The sequence below is a fragment of the Humulus lupulus genome, chromosome 8, assembly GCF_963169125.1.
Source record: "Humulus lupulus chromosome 8, drHumLupu1.1, whole genome shotgun sequence".
NCBI lineage: Eukaryota > Viridiplantae > Streptophyta > Magnoliopsida > Rosales > Cannabaceae > Humulus > Humulus lupulus.
This window is the reverse complement of record NC_084800.1, coordinates 29,388,478-29,408,570: the sequence shown is the minus strand read 5'-3', so window position 1 is coordinate 29,408,570 and position 20,093 is coordinate 29,388,478. Positions and strand designations below refer to the sequence as shown.

The 20,093-nt window shown below is 34.8% G+C and overlaps 2 protein-coding genes across 3 annotated transcripts; one reads left to right on the top strand and one right to left on the bottom strand.

Moving 5' to 3' along the window:
• The first annotated feature begins 272 nt into the window (after nucleotides 1–272).
• On the top strand, nucleotides 273–4,312 carry LOC133796592 (ankyrin repeat protein SKIP35-like). Of its 2 annotated transcripts, none has more exons than XM_062234173.1 (4): nucleotides 273–606; nucleotides 827–1,587; nucleotides 1,943–2,375; nucleotides 3,162–4,312. In XM_062234173.1, the coding sequence occupies exons 2-4, from the start codon at nucleotides 1,025–1,027 to the stop codon at nucleotides 3,990–3,992; spliced, it is 1,827 nt and encodes a 608-aa protein (XP_062090157.1). In that variant the 5' UTR covers nucleotides 273–606; nucleotides 827–1,024; the 3' UTR covers nucleotides 3,993–4,312. The 2 variants fall into 2 exon arrangements, with proteins under 2 accessions (XP_062090157.1, XP_062090156.1); XM_062234172.1 differs by having other exon boundaries at nucleotides 750–1,587.
• A 929-nt stretch (nucleotides 4,313–5,241) lies between these two features.
• LOC133796593 (protein AUXIN-REGULATED GENE INVOLVED IN ORGAN SIZE-like) lies at nucleotides 5,242–6,154 on the bottom strand. Its single transcript, XM_062234174.1, has one exon. The coding sequence runs from the start codon at nucleotides 5,708–5,710 to the stop codon at nucleotides 5,348–5,350; it is 363 nt and encodes a 120-aa protein (XP_062090158.1). The 5' UTR covers nucleotides 5,711–6,154; the 3' UTR covers nucleotides 5,242–5,347.
• Nucleotides 6,155–20,093: the final 13,939 nt, after the last annotated feature.

The window sequence follows — 20,093 nt, the reverse complement described above, 5'->3', positions numbered from 1 at the left end:
TATTGAATATGTAATTAGTAGAGAATCTAAAAATATAAAAAAGTAATAGATTTGTAAAATTTTATAATATAATAATTTAACATTAGAGAAAAAATAATTTTCTTGATTTTAATTTTAAATCATAAAATTAAAATCTTAATTTAAATTTTATTTTTAAAAATATCTTACCAATCAATTATTTTTCTAAGTTATTGGAAATATTATAATATGATTAGGATTAGTATACTGTACCAATATAAAATGAGATTCAGATACTAAACTATACCAGCTTTTATTTTGTTTTGTTTTGTTTTGTTTGGAGACTTTTGAAAGTGTGCTCTGGTCTGGTCGACTCTCCTCCTCTTCTATTCACCACCACCACCTCCGACTCCGATCTCTCTTATTAGAATATCCTTTCTAACTTTACTATTATATATTTATATAATTTCCTGACAACACTCCGAACAAATATAATAAATGTAAATATTCTATAATAAATTGATAAGCGAAGAAGAAGAATAAAGGAGGAGCTTTTATTTGATTGCCTCACACCCATACCAGACACACTCACTCTCTCTCTCTCCGGCATCTCCAAAAACCAATTCAATCAACATTCAACAGGAATAGGTTTGTTCTCTCACTCTCTCTCTCTTTAATTTTCCCTGCTTTTCTTTCTCTTCTTTTCAATTTATTAAAATGTAAATTACATGAAATCAAATCAAATGCTGACATCCATCCATGCTCATCAAACCCTTTTTGCTGGATTTCAGATTGTTCTATTTTCGAAGCACATGTCTCCTGTCTGATTCTCACCAGACCCTCCCTTTTTTTCTTCTTCTTAATTTAGGGTTTTACTTTGGGGGATTTGCATCTCAAACTCAACTGTTCCACTTTTCCCTATTTTTTTTAGGATGTTTCGTTCTGCTGCTTGGAAATTTTGTTAATATAAATATATATTTATATATATATATATATATAGAGAGAGAGAGAGAGAGAGAGAGAGAGAGATCATCCAGGGGAAAAAGGTTGAATTGAATTGAATTGGATGAAAAAGGATATGGTATCCGCTGTGCCGGACGAGGAGGAGGAGGGGTTTGGCGGTGGTCTGATGGAGTCTGACCCCATATATGCAGAAAGGGATACAGAAGAGGATGGTTTGGAGAGTCAAGGAATGAAGGACTCCAGAATAAACAGCGGTTCCGGCTGTAGTTGCAATGCTAGGAAACTGAAATCTAGTGTTGCTGTGAGAGACTCTTTTCAATCTGGGCATGAAAAAAAGAAGCTCAGTCGGCAGGAAAGGATTGAGTTCGGCCGCTTGTTTCAGGGTGCAGTGAGTTCTTATGATTGGAACCTCGCTCAGAGCTTAATTTCACTGGCTGATCCACAAGCTCTTAATGATGCTTTGTGCATTACATTGGATTCCATCTGGTTCTTGACCACACAGCAAGAGCTCGATGGTATAACAGGTTTAATTCACAACATCATCGCCAATGGTGCTTATGATTTCACAAGAGCTGCTCTTCGGACTTCGTTTCTTGCCTCGTGTGTCTCTGCCTGCCACAGCCGAACAATGACTCCAGCTGCCACAGTCACTATAATGGCTCAAAGGTAATACTCTTACGCTTTCTTGTCTTTGCAGAATCATTCATTCATTCATTCTTTCTTTCTTTCTATTTATTATTTGTTTTAGCCACAATTCTATATGTGCTTTTTTCTCTTTTTCCATCTTAAAATCCATTGTCAAAGACACATCCGTAGTGAGAAGAAGAAATGGTTCGTATTCATTTATACAGCTTTTCTGAAAAAGAATGCATGCGTTTATATTCAATCAATAATTATATGAAAGCGGTTGATATTCTATTGCTATATAAAGAATTTGTGTTGTGGATAAGTGTACTTGTAGGTGCAAGCCTAGTCTGTAATTCATTCATGTACCTGTTTTTTTTTGTTTTTTTTAAAACAGGTTGCATGAGCGTCTGCATGAATGCAATGGAGATGAAATCTTGAAGGCGGAAGCTGGTGCTAAGTTTCAGAAGTTTACTGAATGGGCACTAAAATGTATTGATTGCCATTCCCGTTGTCAGGAGAATAAGGATAGGGTTGGGCACAGTTCAGCTGTTGAGATACAACTCCAGTTAACTGCTTTTAAGACCTTCCTAGATCTTGCTGGAAATCAACTTACAGGAAAGGACTTCACCGAGGCCTTTGATGCTGCATGCTTTCCTCTAACTCTATTCTCTAGCTCATTTGATCCTAGCTGGGCATCTGGCATTTCTGCAACAGCCGTCCATGGTTTGCTGGGTATGTTAGTAGAAGGAGGTGCAGACAACGTCAATCAGTGTTTTCTTGAAGCTTCTCGCTTTGGGAGTACGCAGCTTGTGCGGATTTTATTGCAGGTAATACGAGTCTTATGTCTCTATAAATCTCGATTATGTACTTTTTTTTTCTTCTTTCCCTGTTCCCCCTACCCCCTCTTGGGTAATTTTCTATGATTTTAGTATTAGTTTTCAGGCGTAATTAAAGACAAGGAACCTTTCAGTTTTTTTTTTTGGAACTTTAAATGATTGCATTAATTGTTTGATTCAACCTTACAAATACAAAGGGAATCAGTGGCTTTCTGCAAAAAAAATATGGAATAAACCGATCTAAAAAAAATCAGGTCTATCTATTCCCAAGATGCTTACTAACGAAATATAGTTGTGCAAGACTGCAGGCAACAGAATTAAACAACATGTCTCATGCAGTCAGTGAATATGTGTCTCGAGCCATTTTCTCTTTTACTGCTTTGGTGGCGGGATTTAGAGAGATTTAGAATAGCATCAATAAGCATTATTTTCTTGACTAACATAGTTGTTTGATTGGAACTGTGATCTTCCAATGTTAAATATATATTTATATTTTTGTTTAGCTCCTCAGCTGATAATCTCATGCTAAAAATGTAATGCAAATAGTACGCAGTAGCAAGAATTTAAAAGAGCATTGTATTTGATGTCATTTAAGATTACCAAATGATTTGCGAATACCTGAGAATGAGACTGGTTAAAGTTTCCCCCTCCCCCACTGTTGCTGACCCTAATCTAGGAACATATGGATAATATCCATCTCTCTGGAAAGGCACATTTTGATATATATATATATATATATATATGTATCTAATTTATTTGAAAATCCTATGTTTGCAGATTGCCCAAAGAAATAGCTTGGATGTTGATGTTGACCTAGCATTGGCCTTTGCTTCTCATTACTGCAAGATTGGCACCATGGAGTGTCTCGTGGAAGAGGGTAATGCCATAGCTTTCTTGGGCCCTTTGATGAGAGCGGCAGAGAGGGGTTGTATGCAGGTAGTTGAGTGGTTTATGAAAAGGGGTTGTCGAGACATGGAGCTTTGTCTTGCCCTAACAGCTGCAACTTCTAGTAGCCAAGTTGATGTTGCTGCATATCTTCTTCCTCGTGTTCCTCAACATGTCCTTGAAGCCCTGAGCATTGAAATTCTCAAGGCTGCTGGTGAACGAAGTGGTGGCTCGCTGGATGGTGTGGCATTTCTCCTCCGTTCTGACTTCTTAGGTGATCCCACAGCTACTTACGCTGTTGCTGATGTCATTGCTAGGTCAGACGACGAGGCTGTTGCTCCCAAACTGAAGGGTTTTCTGCGGGAGCACTGGTCTCAGGCAGCTTTCTTGGATGGATTGAGGCAAGGACAAGAACACTACACGAACATTGTGAGGATTTTGAAGTGGAGTGGGTGTCCTATTTGCTTGAGAGACCTTCCAGCCCCTCTAAGGGTGACAATTGCTTACCTGCCGCTGTACAGGGAGTGTGTTGAGGCGGGCGGCTGTTTGTTATCGCAAAGGCTAAGAGGGCAGCTTGTTGAAGCTGTGAGAAGACTCGATGGCAGGGTCTTAAAAGAGGTGAGCCAGGGCAGAGAGCTCCTGGCCGTTTTAGAGCATCATCTTCCTCCATTTTTGCTTCATTCATCCGTTAAGAGTCGCTTATTAGCAAGAATTTTAGCTTGAGGTGTTTTGGATTTTCGCGGTTACCCCCTGATATATACTATAGTATGTAAGAAGAGATAATAAAGTTATAGGGTGGGTTCCGGTGGTGGCAAAAGCTAAAGTTTGTCAGTTTTCTTCACCAATGTTTTACGTACTGCACCTTTTATATGGCATATATAGTATCATAACATGGATGTGCTTGTAGGAGGTGAGTTGAAACATGATGTCATGATGATGACGATGGATTTGTATATCGTTCTTTTTTCTTTTCTCTCCTCAATGTCATCTCTTTCAAACTTTAGTACACCTATAAAAATGCAAAATCAAGCAAATTCTTTTGAGTTGTGTACTCTTTTAAAATATACTTGTATCTACTTCGTCATAACAAGTTACGAAGTTTGGATTACATTTGGTACAATAAATACTAGATGCATCATGATATTGGAATCGTACTTATTTGTGCAGATGCTAAATTTGGTATGGGAATGCCATTTTTTTTTTACCTTTCACAATTATTTGATTTAACAGTAACATAGCATGTAGACCGATCTTAAATGCAATACTAAATGTCCAATTCCATGTAATAATGATATGATTTAAGACGAAAGTTCTCCGATCTTGTGCTATACTTAACATGTGCTATACTAAATGTCTAAATCCATTAGTTAATGTTATATCGCGTATGGTTGGTTGAGATGTATACTTTAGATTGTTAATGCATTAGGCTGGCTCAAGTAATGGTACTCCATATGGATAACAGTCATGAATCAAATTAGATAGAGATGAGATTAGCACACATAATCATATTTTGATAATTATAAGAATATGTTTATCCATGACTTTGAAATCTTAATCTATAAATAAATGGTTTTGATTTTCTTATAACAAAAATTGGATTATGAAAATGTTCATTATGTTAATGCATATAATGTAATTATGAATGGCCTTCTATTCCTCTCGACTAGCTACACTTAAATTCAAGTTTAATTAATATTAGCATTTTAACCTCAAAACTTGAAAGGGCATTTGCCTTTGGTGGGCACTCCACTAGACTTAAAGTCTTTATTTCTTCTTCGAAGTTCTGGTCTTTGACATTCATTGTGGATGTGGAAACCCATTTGGGCTACAGAGCGCACACACATTCCAAATTTCAAAATCCAAAATCCAAGATAGAGAGAGAGAGAGATTTTGGATGTTCAACTGGTAATGCATTGCTGTTAATAATATAGAAATGATTTATATATACATAGGAAACAGATACATGGAGATATTAGAATGAAGTTGTTGTTTGTTTCATTTGTATTCTGATTCTGAAAGATACAAAAATTTGTACTTGATGAGAAATAAATGGAATTTACTTACATTTAGACTTAGACTTAGATGTATCTATAAGTAAGATTAGAGGAGGAAGAAGAAGAAGAAGTAGCAGTGGGCATGAAAGCCAAGATCATAAGCACCCCAAGAATGGCAATGGGAAGCAGCAGCAGCATGAATGGAGGCGGAGGCAGAGGCGGCAGTATCAACGGAAGAATGAGCAATGAAGCGGTGAGGCAAAGCAGCAATAGCAATGACTCCAAGCTGAAGTAACTTCTTCTACCGCTTCCCACTTTCCCTATACCAATCCCAATCCCAATCCCAATCCCTTTTCCGTTCCCAATCTCTTTCCCAGGTTCTGATATGCTTCCATTATGATGATGATGATGATGATATTGATACTCCATCTTTCTTCGAGGATCCATATTATGCAACTCCCTCCGATCCGATTCAACGATGTCCTTTTGATTTTAAATCCCCACCCACTTCATAATTCATTTACTATATACCAACACCGATGAACATGAATCCAATCCCCAATTGAAGAATCTAGATCGACCCAGCCCAATCCAATTATAATATAATAATAGGAGAATAAGAAAGAAGAAGAAGAAGAAGAAGACGACGATGATACCTTTGTCTGCTTTCACCAGAGAAAATCAATGAACCTCACAGAAATGAGAAGGAAGTTGATATAGAAGCGATGCGATTTAGATAAAAAGAGAAAGGAGAAGTGGTAATGGTATTGGTGTTAGTATTGGGATTGGTTTTGATGGATTTTGGGTTGTTGCAGTGTATTTGTATAATACTTTTACTAATTATAATAATAATAATAATTGTAAAGAAGGAGAGAGAATAGAGAGAATAGGTATAGGTTGGGTTGGGTTCAGTGAATTCCAATTTCAAGTGGGGGCTATGCTGACAACCAAGTTGCTGATTTTAGAAAATGAGGACAGTGTGTCTCCCAAGGTTCTTCTCCCCTGGTCTTAATCTCTTATCCCTTTTTCTTTTTATTATTATTATTATTATTATTATGTTTCTATTTATTTATTTAATTTAAAAAAGAAAAAGAAAAACTCCAAAGACAGCATTTGCAAAGGGAAATTTGAGTTTCTATGCTTAATGAGATATACTAAATCAAAAAAATGCTAGACACTTAAATCATTTCAAAACAATGCCAAATTTTTTGACAATACCCAAAATACCCCTCTCATAATTTTTCTCACCCCTTCCTCTTCCCTCTTCCCTCTCTCTCCCTCAACACATTCCTCTCAACTCCCTCTCTTGAAAAAAAATTCATGGGTAAGATAAAATATCATAGAAATCAATGTAATGGCAAGTATTCAACACTTAGGACACTAAAATACTACATTTCGAACAGATTTGGACATGATTTTTGGGTTTTTTTTGCGATTTTTTTCAGATCTGAAACTTTGAAATCTGCAGAAAATCGACGTGGTTCGATGGTGGTTCGATGGTGCTCGATGCCAGCTCGATGGGGCCTTCAAAATCAAGATTTTCATGAAAAAATCGATGTTGCTCGATGGTGGTTCGATGGAGGTTCGATGGTGTTCGATGCGATTCTTGCAAGATACGTAATTTTTCACTCGGGTATCCGTTTGGGGTGATTTTTTTTTTGATTTTGGGTATTTTTTCAAGATCTACACGTTTGGGATGTGTATATACACATTTGGGAAATGTAAATCTTGAAAAAAATGACAAATGCAAAACATACCTCATGTTCAAGATATGTTTTGGTATGTTTTCAAGTTCTAAACTTTGAAAATGTGTATATGAACATATAAAACGTGTAGATCTCAAAAAAATACCAAAAATAAAAAAAAAAAATCATCCCAAACGGACACCCGAGTGAAAAATTATGTCTCTTACAAGAATTGCATCGAACCACCATCGAACCACCATCGAGCAACCATCGAGCAACGTCGATTTTTTCATGAAAATATTGATTTTGAAGGCCCCATCGAGGTAGTATCGAACACCATCGAGCAACCATCGAGTTGGGCATGATTTTTTAGTTATTTTTCAGATTTGAAACTCGGAAATATGTAGAAAATTGACTTTGCTCGATGGTGCTCGAGACCAGCTCGATGGTGCTCGATACCAGCTCGATGGGGCCTTCAAAATCAATATTTTCATGAAAAAATCGAGATTTCTCGATGGTGGTTCGATGGTTGCTCGATGGTGGTTCGATGGTTGCTCGATGGTGGTTCGATGCAATTCTTGTAAGAGACATAATTTTTCACTCGGGTGTCCGTTTGGGATGATTTTTTTTTTTATTTTTGGTATTTTTTTGAGATCTACACGTTTTATATGTTCATATACACATTTTCAAAGTTTAGAACTTGAAAACATACCAAAACATATCTTGAACATGAGGTATGTTTTGCATTTGTCATTTTTTTCAAGATTTACATTTCCCAAATGTGTATATACACATCCCAAACGTGTAGATCTTGAAAAAATACCCAAAATCAAAAAAAAAATCACCCCAAACGGATACCCGAGTGAAAAATTACGTATCTTGCAAGAATCGCATCGAACACCATCGAACCACCATCGAACCTCCATCGAACCACCATCGAGCAACATCGATTTTTTCATGAAAATCTTGATTTTGAAGGCCCCATCGAGCTGGCATCGAGCACCATCGAACCACCATCGAACCACGTCGATTTTCTGCAGATTTCAAAGTTTCAGATCTGAAAAAAATCGCAAAAAAAACCCAAAAATCATGTCCAAATCTGTTCAAAATGTAGTATTTTAGTGTCCTAAGTGTTGAATACTTGCCATTACATTGATTTCTATGATATTTTATCTTACCCATGAATTTTTTTTCAAGAGAGGGAGTTGAGAGGAATGTGTTGAGGGAGAGAGAGGGAAGAGGGAAGAGGAAGGGGTGAGAAAAATTATGAGAGGGGTATTTTGGGTATTGTCAAAAAATTTGGCATTGTTTTGAAATGATTTAAGTGTCTAGCATTTTTTTGATTTATAACCCCTCACTAAGCATAAAAACTCAAATTTCCCTTTGCAAATCACATTAAGGGATGGGCCCATTTGCAAATCTATTGAGGCTGGCATTGCATTTGCCATTTCCATGCGTTGCATTGCATTGGAAATTTGGATAATTCAATTCATATGGTTTTCTTTAATTTAATTTAATTTTGAAGCAACATTAAATAAAGGAGATCAAGTGGGGGAGTTTCTTAAAGATGGAAGGAAGGCCCCCATAGCCATATTACAGAGAGAGAGAGGAGAGAGAGAAGAAGGCATATGTCAGACAGAGAGTATGTAGTTATTTTGTTTCATTCATTGCATCTAATTCTTTCATGCCTCCCTCCTTACCATAGGCCTCATGCATGTAACTAATTTTGATTCCTCCTCTCCTCTGTCTCTCACTATTCCCACTCTCACTCTGTTTTTCACCTTCCAAGCTACCACCTATTGCTCTTCACATGACATTTTTGCATACAAAAAACATGGAATACAAAATCTACCATTTTGTTATACAACAAAGTCAAAAAAAATCTACCAAGCCAAAGTTGACTCTCAGGAAAAAGGTCATTCTTTCTTTCTAGTTTGTTGTATAACCAAAATTGGCATGAATCATGGCCATGGAGATATCATGGGGTCTATTTTTATGTCCCAAGGAAGCAACCTCGTCAGCTCAGCTGCCTTTCATTTCATCTTCATTTTCATTTTCGCCCTTTCTATTAAAATATAATAATAATTATTATTATTTGGATACTAATTTACGATGGAAATAAATTGGCCCATTTGGACTAAGGAAGGGAGAGGGTGCTTGCTTGGGACAAGCCAGCAGCAGCACTCATCACCCATGCTCCCTGGGCCCTCACCCTTGACTCAACTCAACCCAACAGTGCAATGTTCCCTGAATTAGACTATTTTACTTTATGAATTTCAACTTTGATTAAACTCTTCTTTTTTAGTTTCTTCATTTGAATTTAATTAAAACATTATACTACATTTCGTTTTTCATTTTTTTTATGGTTTTTTCTAAAATAAATTAATCGAAATTATTTTGAAAATAAGATATAAAACAATTAATTAATTAATTTTATAAGATTTGAATCACAAAAACAGAGAGTGACACGCATGCACTAAACAACTAGGATTAAGGCATATTTGACAAACTTTCAGCTTTTGTTTATAGTTAAAAGCATCAAATAAGTAAAAGTTTTGACTTATTTTTTCTCTTTTTGGATAATTAATGTTGAGATTTGTCAAATATAAATGTTAAGTAGTGTTACACAAGGTGGTATAATACACTTAATAGTTTTTACTTAAGAAGTAAAAGTATGAGTTTTTGTTGTAGGCATTAATAATTAAAGTTTATGGGTCCAAAAAAGTTTGGAATCATTTGGAGGTTATTAAGGGTAATTTTGGGCATCCTAGGCAAGGGGAGGTGACATGTGGCAACCCAGGTGGCGACATGTCGCCTGACTTAGGATTTGAATTTCATTTTTTGGCTCTAAAATGATGTGTTTAAAAGTTCTAATCTTATTAGTTATGCTTAATGACGATGCCTACACTATAAAAAAGATATTTTAGAGTTGTAAAACTTTTAACACACTTTTCAACTCTCTCTAAGCTCTCTGTTTCTTTAACTCTCAAATATCATAAGTTTTCTCCACGGAATTCATCAAGAAATTGTTTGCCTTTAGAATTTCAAACGCTTGTTCAATCACAATTCCCTTTCCCCTTAGAAAAAGCCTCAAACATCAGTGGTGAGCTAGGAAATAGAAATTTTGGACAACGATACTCCTCGTGTATGAGTCTTATGGTATTTCTCCCCCTACATTGAATCTGATGTTCTTCTTCTCGTCATAGATTGGATTTCTTGTTGGGGTTTATGCCTTAAAAGCATGTGAAAATACATTTTATTAATTTAAATAAAAGTACAATTTTATTATATTTGAATGTTATAATCATTATTTGAATAATTTGTATAAATATAAGAAAATTCAACATTCATTTATGAGAATAGGATCTTGTATTAGTACGGGAGAATTAAGATCATATATAATGAATAAAATAGTCAGTAACGTATTAAAGTAAGAAATCTTTAATGAATGGTTGCTAGTACAGTTTACTAAGCATATAAGATGTAAATAATTTAGATTCAGATTATTGATGTGGATAGACATCTTGGTAAATGTGTTGTATATAATAGTGATTACATATGACAAGACCAATATGAATTAATTATATTTATAAACTTATCGTTTACCATAAAGATTCAATTCATATCATAATAGATGATCATTAGTAGAGCAATCTAAATCCTAAGTAATCATGAACTCTAGTTTATATTTATTGGATATTTGATTCATTCGTTAATGTCTTTTGATATAATGAGGCTAGTGACTTTTGTTTTGGAGATTTAATATCATGAATGGCCGGCAACATAATTTTTCAATAATGGAATCCATGCTTTCCTAACAAATCGAATATTGGTTCCCTTAGGCCTTGTTTGGATCTTGGATTTTAAGAGGGAAAAAAATAAAATTCAAAGGATTCTATTTTCTCATGTTTGGATTGAGTTAATAAATTAAGAATTCTTTTTCTGGAAAAATTAAAACTTAAATGTAGTATAATTTTTTAAATTTACAACAATTGTAAATATCTACAAAAAAAATATATATTAAAAAAAAAAGTCTACATTTAAATTTGTGAAAAACATTTTCCTCCATTTTTTCCAATCTATTTTCCCTCATAAAATTTTTCCTTACTAAAATCCAAGGTCCAAACAAGGCCATAAGGGTTAATTATGGAATTTAATAGTTATTAAGCTCAAATCTATAATTTGATTATAGATTACTTATTCGCTAGTGAATTAATGGCACTTAAGGAACAATAGGTAATTAGAATTGTAAAATGATAATTTTGATCAACTTTAATTAACGAACCAATAAGTGTAGGACAAAACTACATTTATTGATTATATCAATGGACTACAAGAGAAAACTCTATAAATATAATTCTATAAATACTTAGAGTGAAATTTCATATTTATAGTGGAGTAATCATAGAATTAATAATTAAGATTATTGAATTAAAGAGTTTAATTAATAATTTGGTTTATTGGAGCTTCGTATTATAGGTACATGGTCCCCGGGTCACATCTATCCTACACTATCAAGGGTAAGGATGTCACAAGGAAGATTAATAGAGAAAATAACTAAATTGCAAATGAATTAGTATTCGAGGGCAAGAGAATAATTATGTGATAAATATGAGCAATTAATTAATTCACTAATTAGTTTTTATTTGAAACACTTTATATTAGTTAAAATAAATATTAATCATGTTTGAATTAATATTTGGAAGAGTTTAATTATTATCTTATTATAAGATAATTGTTTAAAACTGATAGTTTTTAAGATAATATTAATTTTTAATTAATTGATATTTATTTTGGGAATAAATATATTATTTTATAATTAATTAAATAAGCAAATGAGAAAATGAGGCATAGAGCATGAGTGGTACCACTCATGTGATTTGAATATTGAATTTTAAATTAATTTGTTTATTTAATTATTCTTTTTAAATATGATTTAAATTAAATAATCAAAATAGATTATAACTGATCAGTCTTAATTTAATTAAATAAAGATTATTTAAATAGTTTAATTATCTTTATAAACCTGAAAAAAAAAATATTTTCTAAGTCACTTATTTCTAGGTTATCAGACCCTCTCAAAGAAAAGAAACTATATAATTTTCTATACTTGAAATTCTAGAAGTTTCCAATGTATTTCTATTCTCAAACCTCTATAGATATCATGTGAATCTCACGTGCCCACACACGTCCTTGAGTGTTAGAGAACGACTTAGAAGGCCAAGGTGTGAGTTTTCTGTTAGGGATATATGGCTTTATACTTTGCAAATAAACAATTAATAGTGGGAAAAGTTCAATATTTGAAACCCTAAATGCTAAGCAAGAACCTTGTTCAAAGTATGGATATTAATCTTGATAATCAAATAAACATGTTCATGGTATGAATGTTGTAACGACCCAAATTCGCTGATAAGGCTTAGGGCCTTAATTAGCGTGCCTGGAGGGCAATAAGTGAATTATTGTTATAAAATGTGAATTTGTGTGAATATGTGAATAGTGATGCATGTTTAGGTAAATTAAATATGCATGTGGGCCATGTCTAGTTATTGTTGGAAATAGCTTATACATGTTCTTTATTTATTTTCATGTATATCTAATATTAAACAAATTAATACGAGATAGCCTAAAACATGTTTCTAAAATTGAATTCAAAGAGAAACAAATAATATAATACTTACAGTATACGCAGCGGAATTAATAGTCCTTCCTTCAGTTTCTCTAACTCTTGTATCCTCTCTGTCGCAGAGTATTATCAAGAAACTGAACCGATCTTCTATTTTCTTCACGATCTTCCAATGTATCCTTAGAACCACCTAGACTAGTGTGGGCAATTCTCAACACATGAGATAGATATAGAGAGAATAAGAGAAAATAACAAAGTGGCTTAGAAAATGACTTGTGTTTAGAGAGAATATAAAACTATCAGAAAATCTGACTTGTGACTTATCTGTCGTCTCTAAAATCTTCTCTCTAAGCACTCCTTTTATAGACTCAATTAGGTCATTTAATTTAATTAAAAAATCAATAAAATAACAGCCATTTTGAAGCCCTAAGTTGAAATTATCATGGGCTATAGGCCCGTGAAATTTCCCATTTGATTATAAGCTCGTTGGACTTAAAATCAAGGCCTATATTATTTTCTATTGATTTAATTAATTAAATAATTATTTAAATCCTTTATCAAATTAATTATTTATATTTTGAACCTTTATTTAAATTTATTTATTAATTTAGATACCACTTTATCTTAATTAATAAATCTGCCATAATTTCTCTTTTCTTCTCAAAATTACACAACTCTGTGAAACTATCCAAAATTGACCTGGTCAACTTTGATAATTCTAATTGATAATTAAATCAATTAATTGAGACTATCTAGATGGTTTTATCCAAGGTACAATGGAGACCATGGGCCTATGAAATCAAGCTCCAATAAGTTATCATAAATCTAACAAATAAATTTACTAACTTATTAATTTCTCGTGACTCCACTATAGACTTGGAATTGCACTTTTGAATTTATAGAACGCTCTATAACAAATATAGATACGCTATTAATTATCCATTGTTACAACCATAATTGTCACTCAATCCTCTATAGACGGTCTACAATGAGATAGGACTAAAATACCGTTTTACCCCTTATTGTATTTTATCCTTAAAACACTTAGTTCCTTGTAAATGATATTTCAGTAAACTAATTTAATTACTGAAATGAGATCTCTATCATTTAACACCTTGAACCAAACTAAAAGGAAACCATCGTTTCACTTCTTCATCAGAAGCTATAGATGTTCATATCTATGATTAACACTCCCACTCAATTATACTACCGAGTTCCCAAGATGTAAGTATGGGCTAGTCCGTAGGGTAAGCTGGTAACGAACAAGTCAAAGAACTCAAATAATACAATCAGTTAGAATACTAACCACTCAGAATTGAGATTGAATTGACCTATGGTCAACTATATGATATGACTATAATAGATAATAACGGTATGTTTACTTATCTTATCAACTGTCAATATCGGTCCTGTCCGATGTAACAAATACATCCGATCTTATCTACTTTGCTAATGTTCTGGAAAGAACATAACACTGTAATGTGTAAGTAGATCATATCGTAGATTGGCAAGTCAGTGTAAATCCGGTGCACTGACTAATCTTAGGACTAACTTATTTTTGAACATATAATCATATTTATATTCCACTGTGATTACGTCACTATAAATAAGATTATCTATATGCTCGGGATTTAATAGAAGTTTATATTAAACAAATAATCATGAAAATAAAACATGTGAGCAAAGTGATTGACCAAGTCAAAAAATGATTTCTATTCTTTTATTGATAATAAAATGAGATTACAAAGAATTTGGGTTTTAATTAGGGCATAAAACCCCAACAAACTCCCACTTGCACTAATTGAAACTAATGCCTTAATTATACTAATCCCATCTCCTTGATATGCTTATCAAATGTAGCTTCTGGTAGTGTCTTTGTAAACGGATCCGCAAGATTGTCTTCAGTTGCAATCTTCATAACCTTCACATCTCCCCTGGCCACATATTCTCGAATAATGTGATACTTCCTTTCTATATGCTTACTCCTCTTGTGACTACGAGGTTCTTTCGAGTTGGCTATCGCTCCTGTATTGTCACAAAACAACACAAGCGGTTTATCCATTTCTGGAATAACACCAAGATCCGAATAGAACTTCTTTAGCCAGACTATTTCCTTAGCTGCTTCTGACGCGGCTATGTACTCAGCCTCCATGGTGGAATCTGAGATTGCAGACTGCTTTACGCTTCTCCAAATCACAGCTCCACCCCCAAGAGTAAACACCATTCCAGAAGCAGACTTTCTATCATCGACATCAGACTGAAAATCTGAATTGGTGTAGCCTACAGGGTTCAGAACACCACCCTTGTAGACTAACATATAATCCCTAGTCCGTCTCAAATACTTCAGGATATGCTTAACTGCTATCCAATGTTCCGGTTCTGGGTTTGACTGATACCTGCTCACTACTCCCACTGCATAGCAGATATCTGGTCTAGTACATAACATGGCATACATCAGACTTCCAACTGCAGATGCGTAAGGAACTTTTCTCATTGCATCTTTCTCTTCAGAAGTCTGGGGAGACTGCTTCTTTGAAAGATGAATTCCATGGCGGGACGGTAGACGCCCTTTCTTGGAATTTGTCATTGAGAAACGTTCAAGCACTTTATCAATGTAAGCTGCTTGAGATAGAGCTAAAAGTTTGTTCTTTCTATCCCTGATGATCTAGATACCTAGAACATAACTTGCTTCACCCAAATCCTTCATCTGGAATTGAGTGCTCAACCAATTCTTCACATCTGATAATTTCTTAACATTGTTTCCAATGAGTAAGATATCATCTACATAAAGAACCAGGAATACCACTATTTGATTTGCCTTCAGTTGGTAAACACAGGGCTCATCAATATTTTGTTCAAAGCCATAGGTTTTGATTATTTCATCAAACCTAAGATTCCAGGAACGAGAAGCTTGCTTAAGTCCATAGATGGACCTATTTAACTTACAAACTTTTCCTTCTTGTCCAGATACTTTAAATCCTTCTGGCTGATCCATATAAATGACCTCGTCAAGCTTTCCATTAAGAAAAGCTGTCTTGACGTCCATTTGCCAAATCTCATAGTCGAGAGCGGCTGCTATGGATAAGAGGATGCGAATGGTTTTGAGCATGGCTACCGGACTAAAAGTTTCCTCATAGTCCATGCCTTCTCTTTGGGTATAACCCTTTGCCACTAATCGAGCTTTATAAGTCTCGATATTTCCATCAACACCTCGTTTCTTCTTGTAGATCCACTTGCACCCAATGGCCCTAAAGTCACTAGGTGCTTCCACAAGATCCCAGACAGAATTTGAGTACATGGACTCCATTTCCTGTTTCATGGCTTCGATCCATAGTTCCTTTTCAGGGCTTGCCATTGCCTGTTTGAAAGACAACGGATCATCATCACTAGTGTCACCAACAACCATATTGGTTTCACCATCCAAACCATAGTGAACTGGGTTTCTAGAAACCCTCCCACTACGACGAGGCTCCATGACTGTTTGCTCAGGAACAGTGGTACTTTCTTCATTTAAATCGACTTGCGTCGGTGGTACATGAAGAGTGGGAATTTCATCATCAACTCGCGTTGATGACGATGGAACATTGGTTGGAGTCAATTCTTTAACCATCTCCTCTAAAACTACTTTGCTACGAGGTTTAAAGTTTTGGACATAGTCATTTTCCAGAAAAGTAGCATTTGTAGAAGTAAACACTTTCTTTTCTGAATGACTGTAGAAAAGTCCACCCCGAGTACCTTTAGGATAGCCAACAAACATGCAAGCTTCAGTTCGCGGTTCTAGCTTTCCCTCCTTTTTCCTCAGGACGTGAGCGGGACACCCCCAGATTCTATAATGGCGTAAACTAGGTTCACGACCATTCCAGCGTTCTAAAGGTGTTTTGGGGATTGATTTTGATGGCGCGACATTGAGAATGTCATTTGCGGTTTCAATTGCATGTCCTCATAACGAAGTTGGTAGAGTTGAGTAACTAAGCATGCATCTAACCATTTCCAATAAAGTTCTGTTTCGGCGTTCTGCTACACCATTTTGTTGCGGAGTACCTGGGGCAGTAAGTTGTGATAAAATCCCAAGTTCAGTTAAATGATCTTGGAACTGCATATCCAAATATTCTCCACCCCTATCAGATCGCAAGATCTTTAACCTTTTACCTAATTGGTTCTGAGCCATTGCTAAGAATTCCTGAAACTTTGAAAATGTTTCTGATTTCCTATGCATTAGGTAAAGACATGAGTATCTAGAGTAATCATCAATGAAAGTGACGAAATACTCAAAACCACCCCTGGCTTGTATATTCAAAGGTCCACAAACATCTGAATGCACAAGACCAAGTGGTTCTTTGGCCCTATCACCCTTTGCAGAGAATGGACGCTTGGTCAGTTTGCCTTCTAGACAAGATTCACAGACAGGTAATTCACCTAAGGTGAGTTCCCTCAAAGGTCCGTCCTTTGTAAGTCTTTGAATCCTATCATAGCCAATGTGACCTAGTCTCAAGTGCCATAAATACGTCATATTATTGTTATCGGTCTTTTGACGTTTATTGGTCCTAGGTTTAGCTACTTTGAATAAATCATTGTTAAGAGCAAGGGGTTCGTTAGGTCGCAAAATATAAAGCCCGTTTTCCAAACATGCAATACATAATTGTGATCCATTGAAAGAAATAGATATATTAAAACTTGTGAAAGTCATAACAAATCGATCTAATTGCAACATGGAAACTGAAATTAAATTTCTACTAAAATCTGGAATAAAAAATACATCTTTTAAAATTAAAAATTTATTTCCGAACTTCAAACGAGCTCTTCCTCTAGCTTGGACCACAATGAACGCTCTGTTCCCAACTCTAAGCTTTAAGCCGCCTTCGTTCACTTCCTTCCACGATTCAAGAAGCTGTAAAGAGTTACAAACATGGTTAGTAGATCCAGAATCAATAATCCAAACAGAGTTATCATTCTCTAAAACACATGTTTCTAAGATAAATGAACTATAATCATTACCTTTGTTTTTATCTGCTAGAAACTTGGGGCAATCTTGTTTCCAATGCCCCTTTTCTTTGCAGTGAAAACATTTACCTTTACCTTTCTTGTTTTTCTTGTTTTTCCCCTTAGGCGTCTGTGCACTTGGTTGTACACTCGCCTTTGCAGCTTTTGCAGGCTTGGGGTTATTGTTTTGCCCACCTTTCCTCTTGTTTCCAGCTTTTAAAGATGAAGCTTAGTTAGCTTCAGCCTTAGCTGGATCAGCAGCAATAGTAGTAGTTGTCTTCTTTTCTCCTCCCTTACTAGGTCCACCCATAATGGACTCAAAAGTCTGAAGCTCATTCATGAGCTGCGTCAGACCATAGTTGAGTTTATTCAACACATAGTTGGTGGTGAATGGAAGGAAAGCTGGAGAAAGACTGTTGAGGATTAAGCCAACTTGAGTTTCCTCATCTATTATGGCTCCGTGCAGTTCAGCTTCCTGAAAGTAGTTTGTCATCTTGATCAGGTGATCACAAACATGTTGAGAAGGTGCCATTCGAGCATTGGCATATTTCTTGGTGGCCTCAAAATGAGTCTGCGCTGACTTGGCACCAAACATGTCTTGAAGTTGATCCATGATTTCGTAGGCTGTCTCGACATTCTCCATCTTTGTCTTGAGAGTGTCGACCATACTAGTCAACATGTAGTACCGCGCCTTGTTGTTAGCCGCCTGCCAACGCTCATACTTGTCCCTCACAGACTTGGTAGCTCCTTCAGCTGGAACTTCCGTGGATTCCTCAGTCATGACGAACTTGGAGTTGTCACCTATCAACACAATGTTGATGTTTTGCTTCCATTTAAGGAAGTTTTCTCCAGTGAGTTTCTCCATCGAAAGTTGAGAAAGGATGGGAGTAGACACAGCCATAACTCAAAACTACAAAGTACCAATAAAATAGAAATCAATCACATTTGCTCAATAAAACTTCTATTCACACAAATTTCAAGAAATAGCACAACATATACCAAAAATATGTAAGATATGAGAAAAAATACCAAAAACAATCATATCTCTATTTCTTTAGGTTTTCAACTAATCTATGATATCCTTGTCCCGGTTGGCGAGAGTCAAAAATACCACTAGTTAAATAGAGTTGTAAACTCATTTAATAATGGACACCATTATTAACAACCTACTATTCGATCAAAATAAGAAAACAAAATCTCTTATTTTATGAGCTAGACCCACGGTTTCAATAATCATAGATTTAGTCCTAGTAGTCACCGTAGGGGTGAGTCTAGTAGAATTTGACCTATAATTATCTATCTTTCGAAATCTAACCTTGTCAAAATAACTAATGAACACCTTCCGTAGGGGGACGAATCAAAGCGCCTCAAGGCCCCATTAAGCTATTGACTATGTTAAACCAACGGTGGAGATCGAATAAAATTCTTAAAATAAGCTCATTATAAAATTAAAATTAGTATTTTTATTATTTATTTTTAGAAAATTAATGACTATGGTTTTCCAAAAAAAAATTAAACAGATTAAAATTTTTAAAACCAAAGTCCTATAATTTCTTATTAATTCTAAAGTGTCACATTGAAATAAATTCGATTAATTTATAATTAATTTGTTGCTAATCAATATTTAGGTTTAACTAATATAATGAACCTATACAATTAAGTCCAACTCAGATAAATGGGCATTAATAATTGAGCTTGTATGGAGGAGGGCTGGGTCCAGTATGTCGTTCCCACTACAAAGGCCCCCTATCTTCCATACAAGGTCCAAAAGATAGGAATTTAAACCTTCATTTTATTAATTGTTTTTAATTGATTAGGCCCGCTATAGTCATGCAAAGCAAATGAGCCTTCACAAGTGGAATCACCCACAAGAGAGGAATTTAAACTTTACATTTTCTAATGGGCCCAAATAAAACCTATCATTTTATGAATATTTTATTTGGCAAAATACCATATATCTAACAAACATATGGGCCACTATATGATATGACTAGAATAGATAATAACGGTATGTTTATTTATCTTATCAACTGTCAATATCGGTCCTGTCCGATGTAACAAATACATCCGATCTTATCTACTTTGCTAATGTTCTGGAAAGAACATAACACTATAATGTGTAAGTAGATCATATCGTAGATTGGCAAGTCAGTGTAAATCCGGTGCACTGACTAATCTTAGGACTAACTTATTTTTGAACATATAATCATATTTATATTCCACTGTGATTACGTCACTATAAATAAGATTAGCTATATGCTCGGGATTTAATAGAAGTTTATATTAAGATTAGTCAGTGCACCGAATTATACAGGATCTTAAGTTTATATGCTTTGATACCAGTTTTTGGAAATAGCTTATACAGGATCTTTATTTATTTTCATGTATATCTAATATTAAAAAAATTAATACGAGATAGCCTAAAACATGTTTCTAAAATTGAATTTAAAGAGAAACAAATAATATAATACTTACAGTATATGCAACGGAATTAAGAGTCCTTCCTTCAGTTTCTCTAACTCTTGTATCCTCTCTGTCGCAG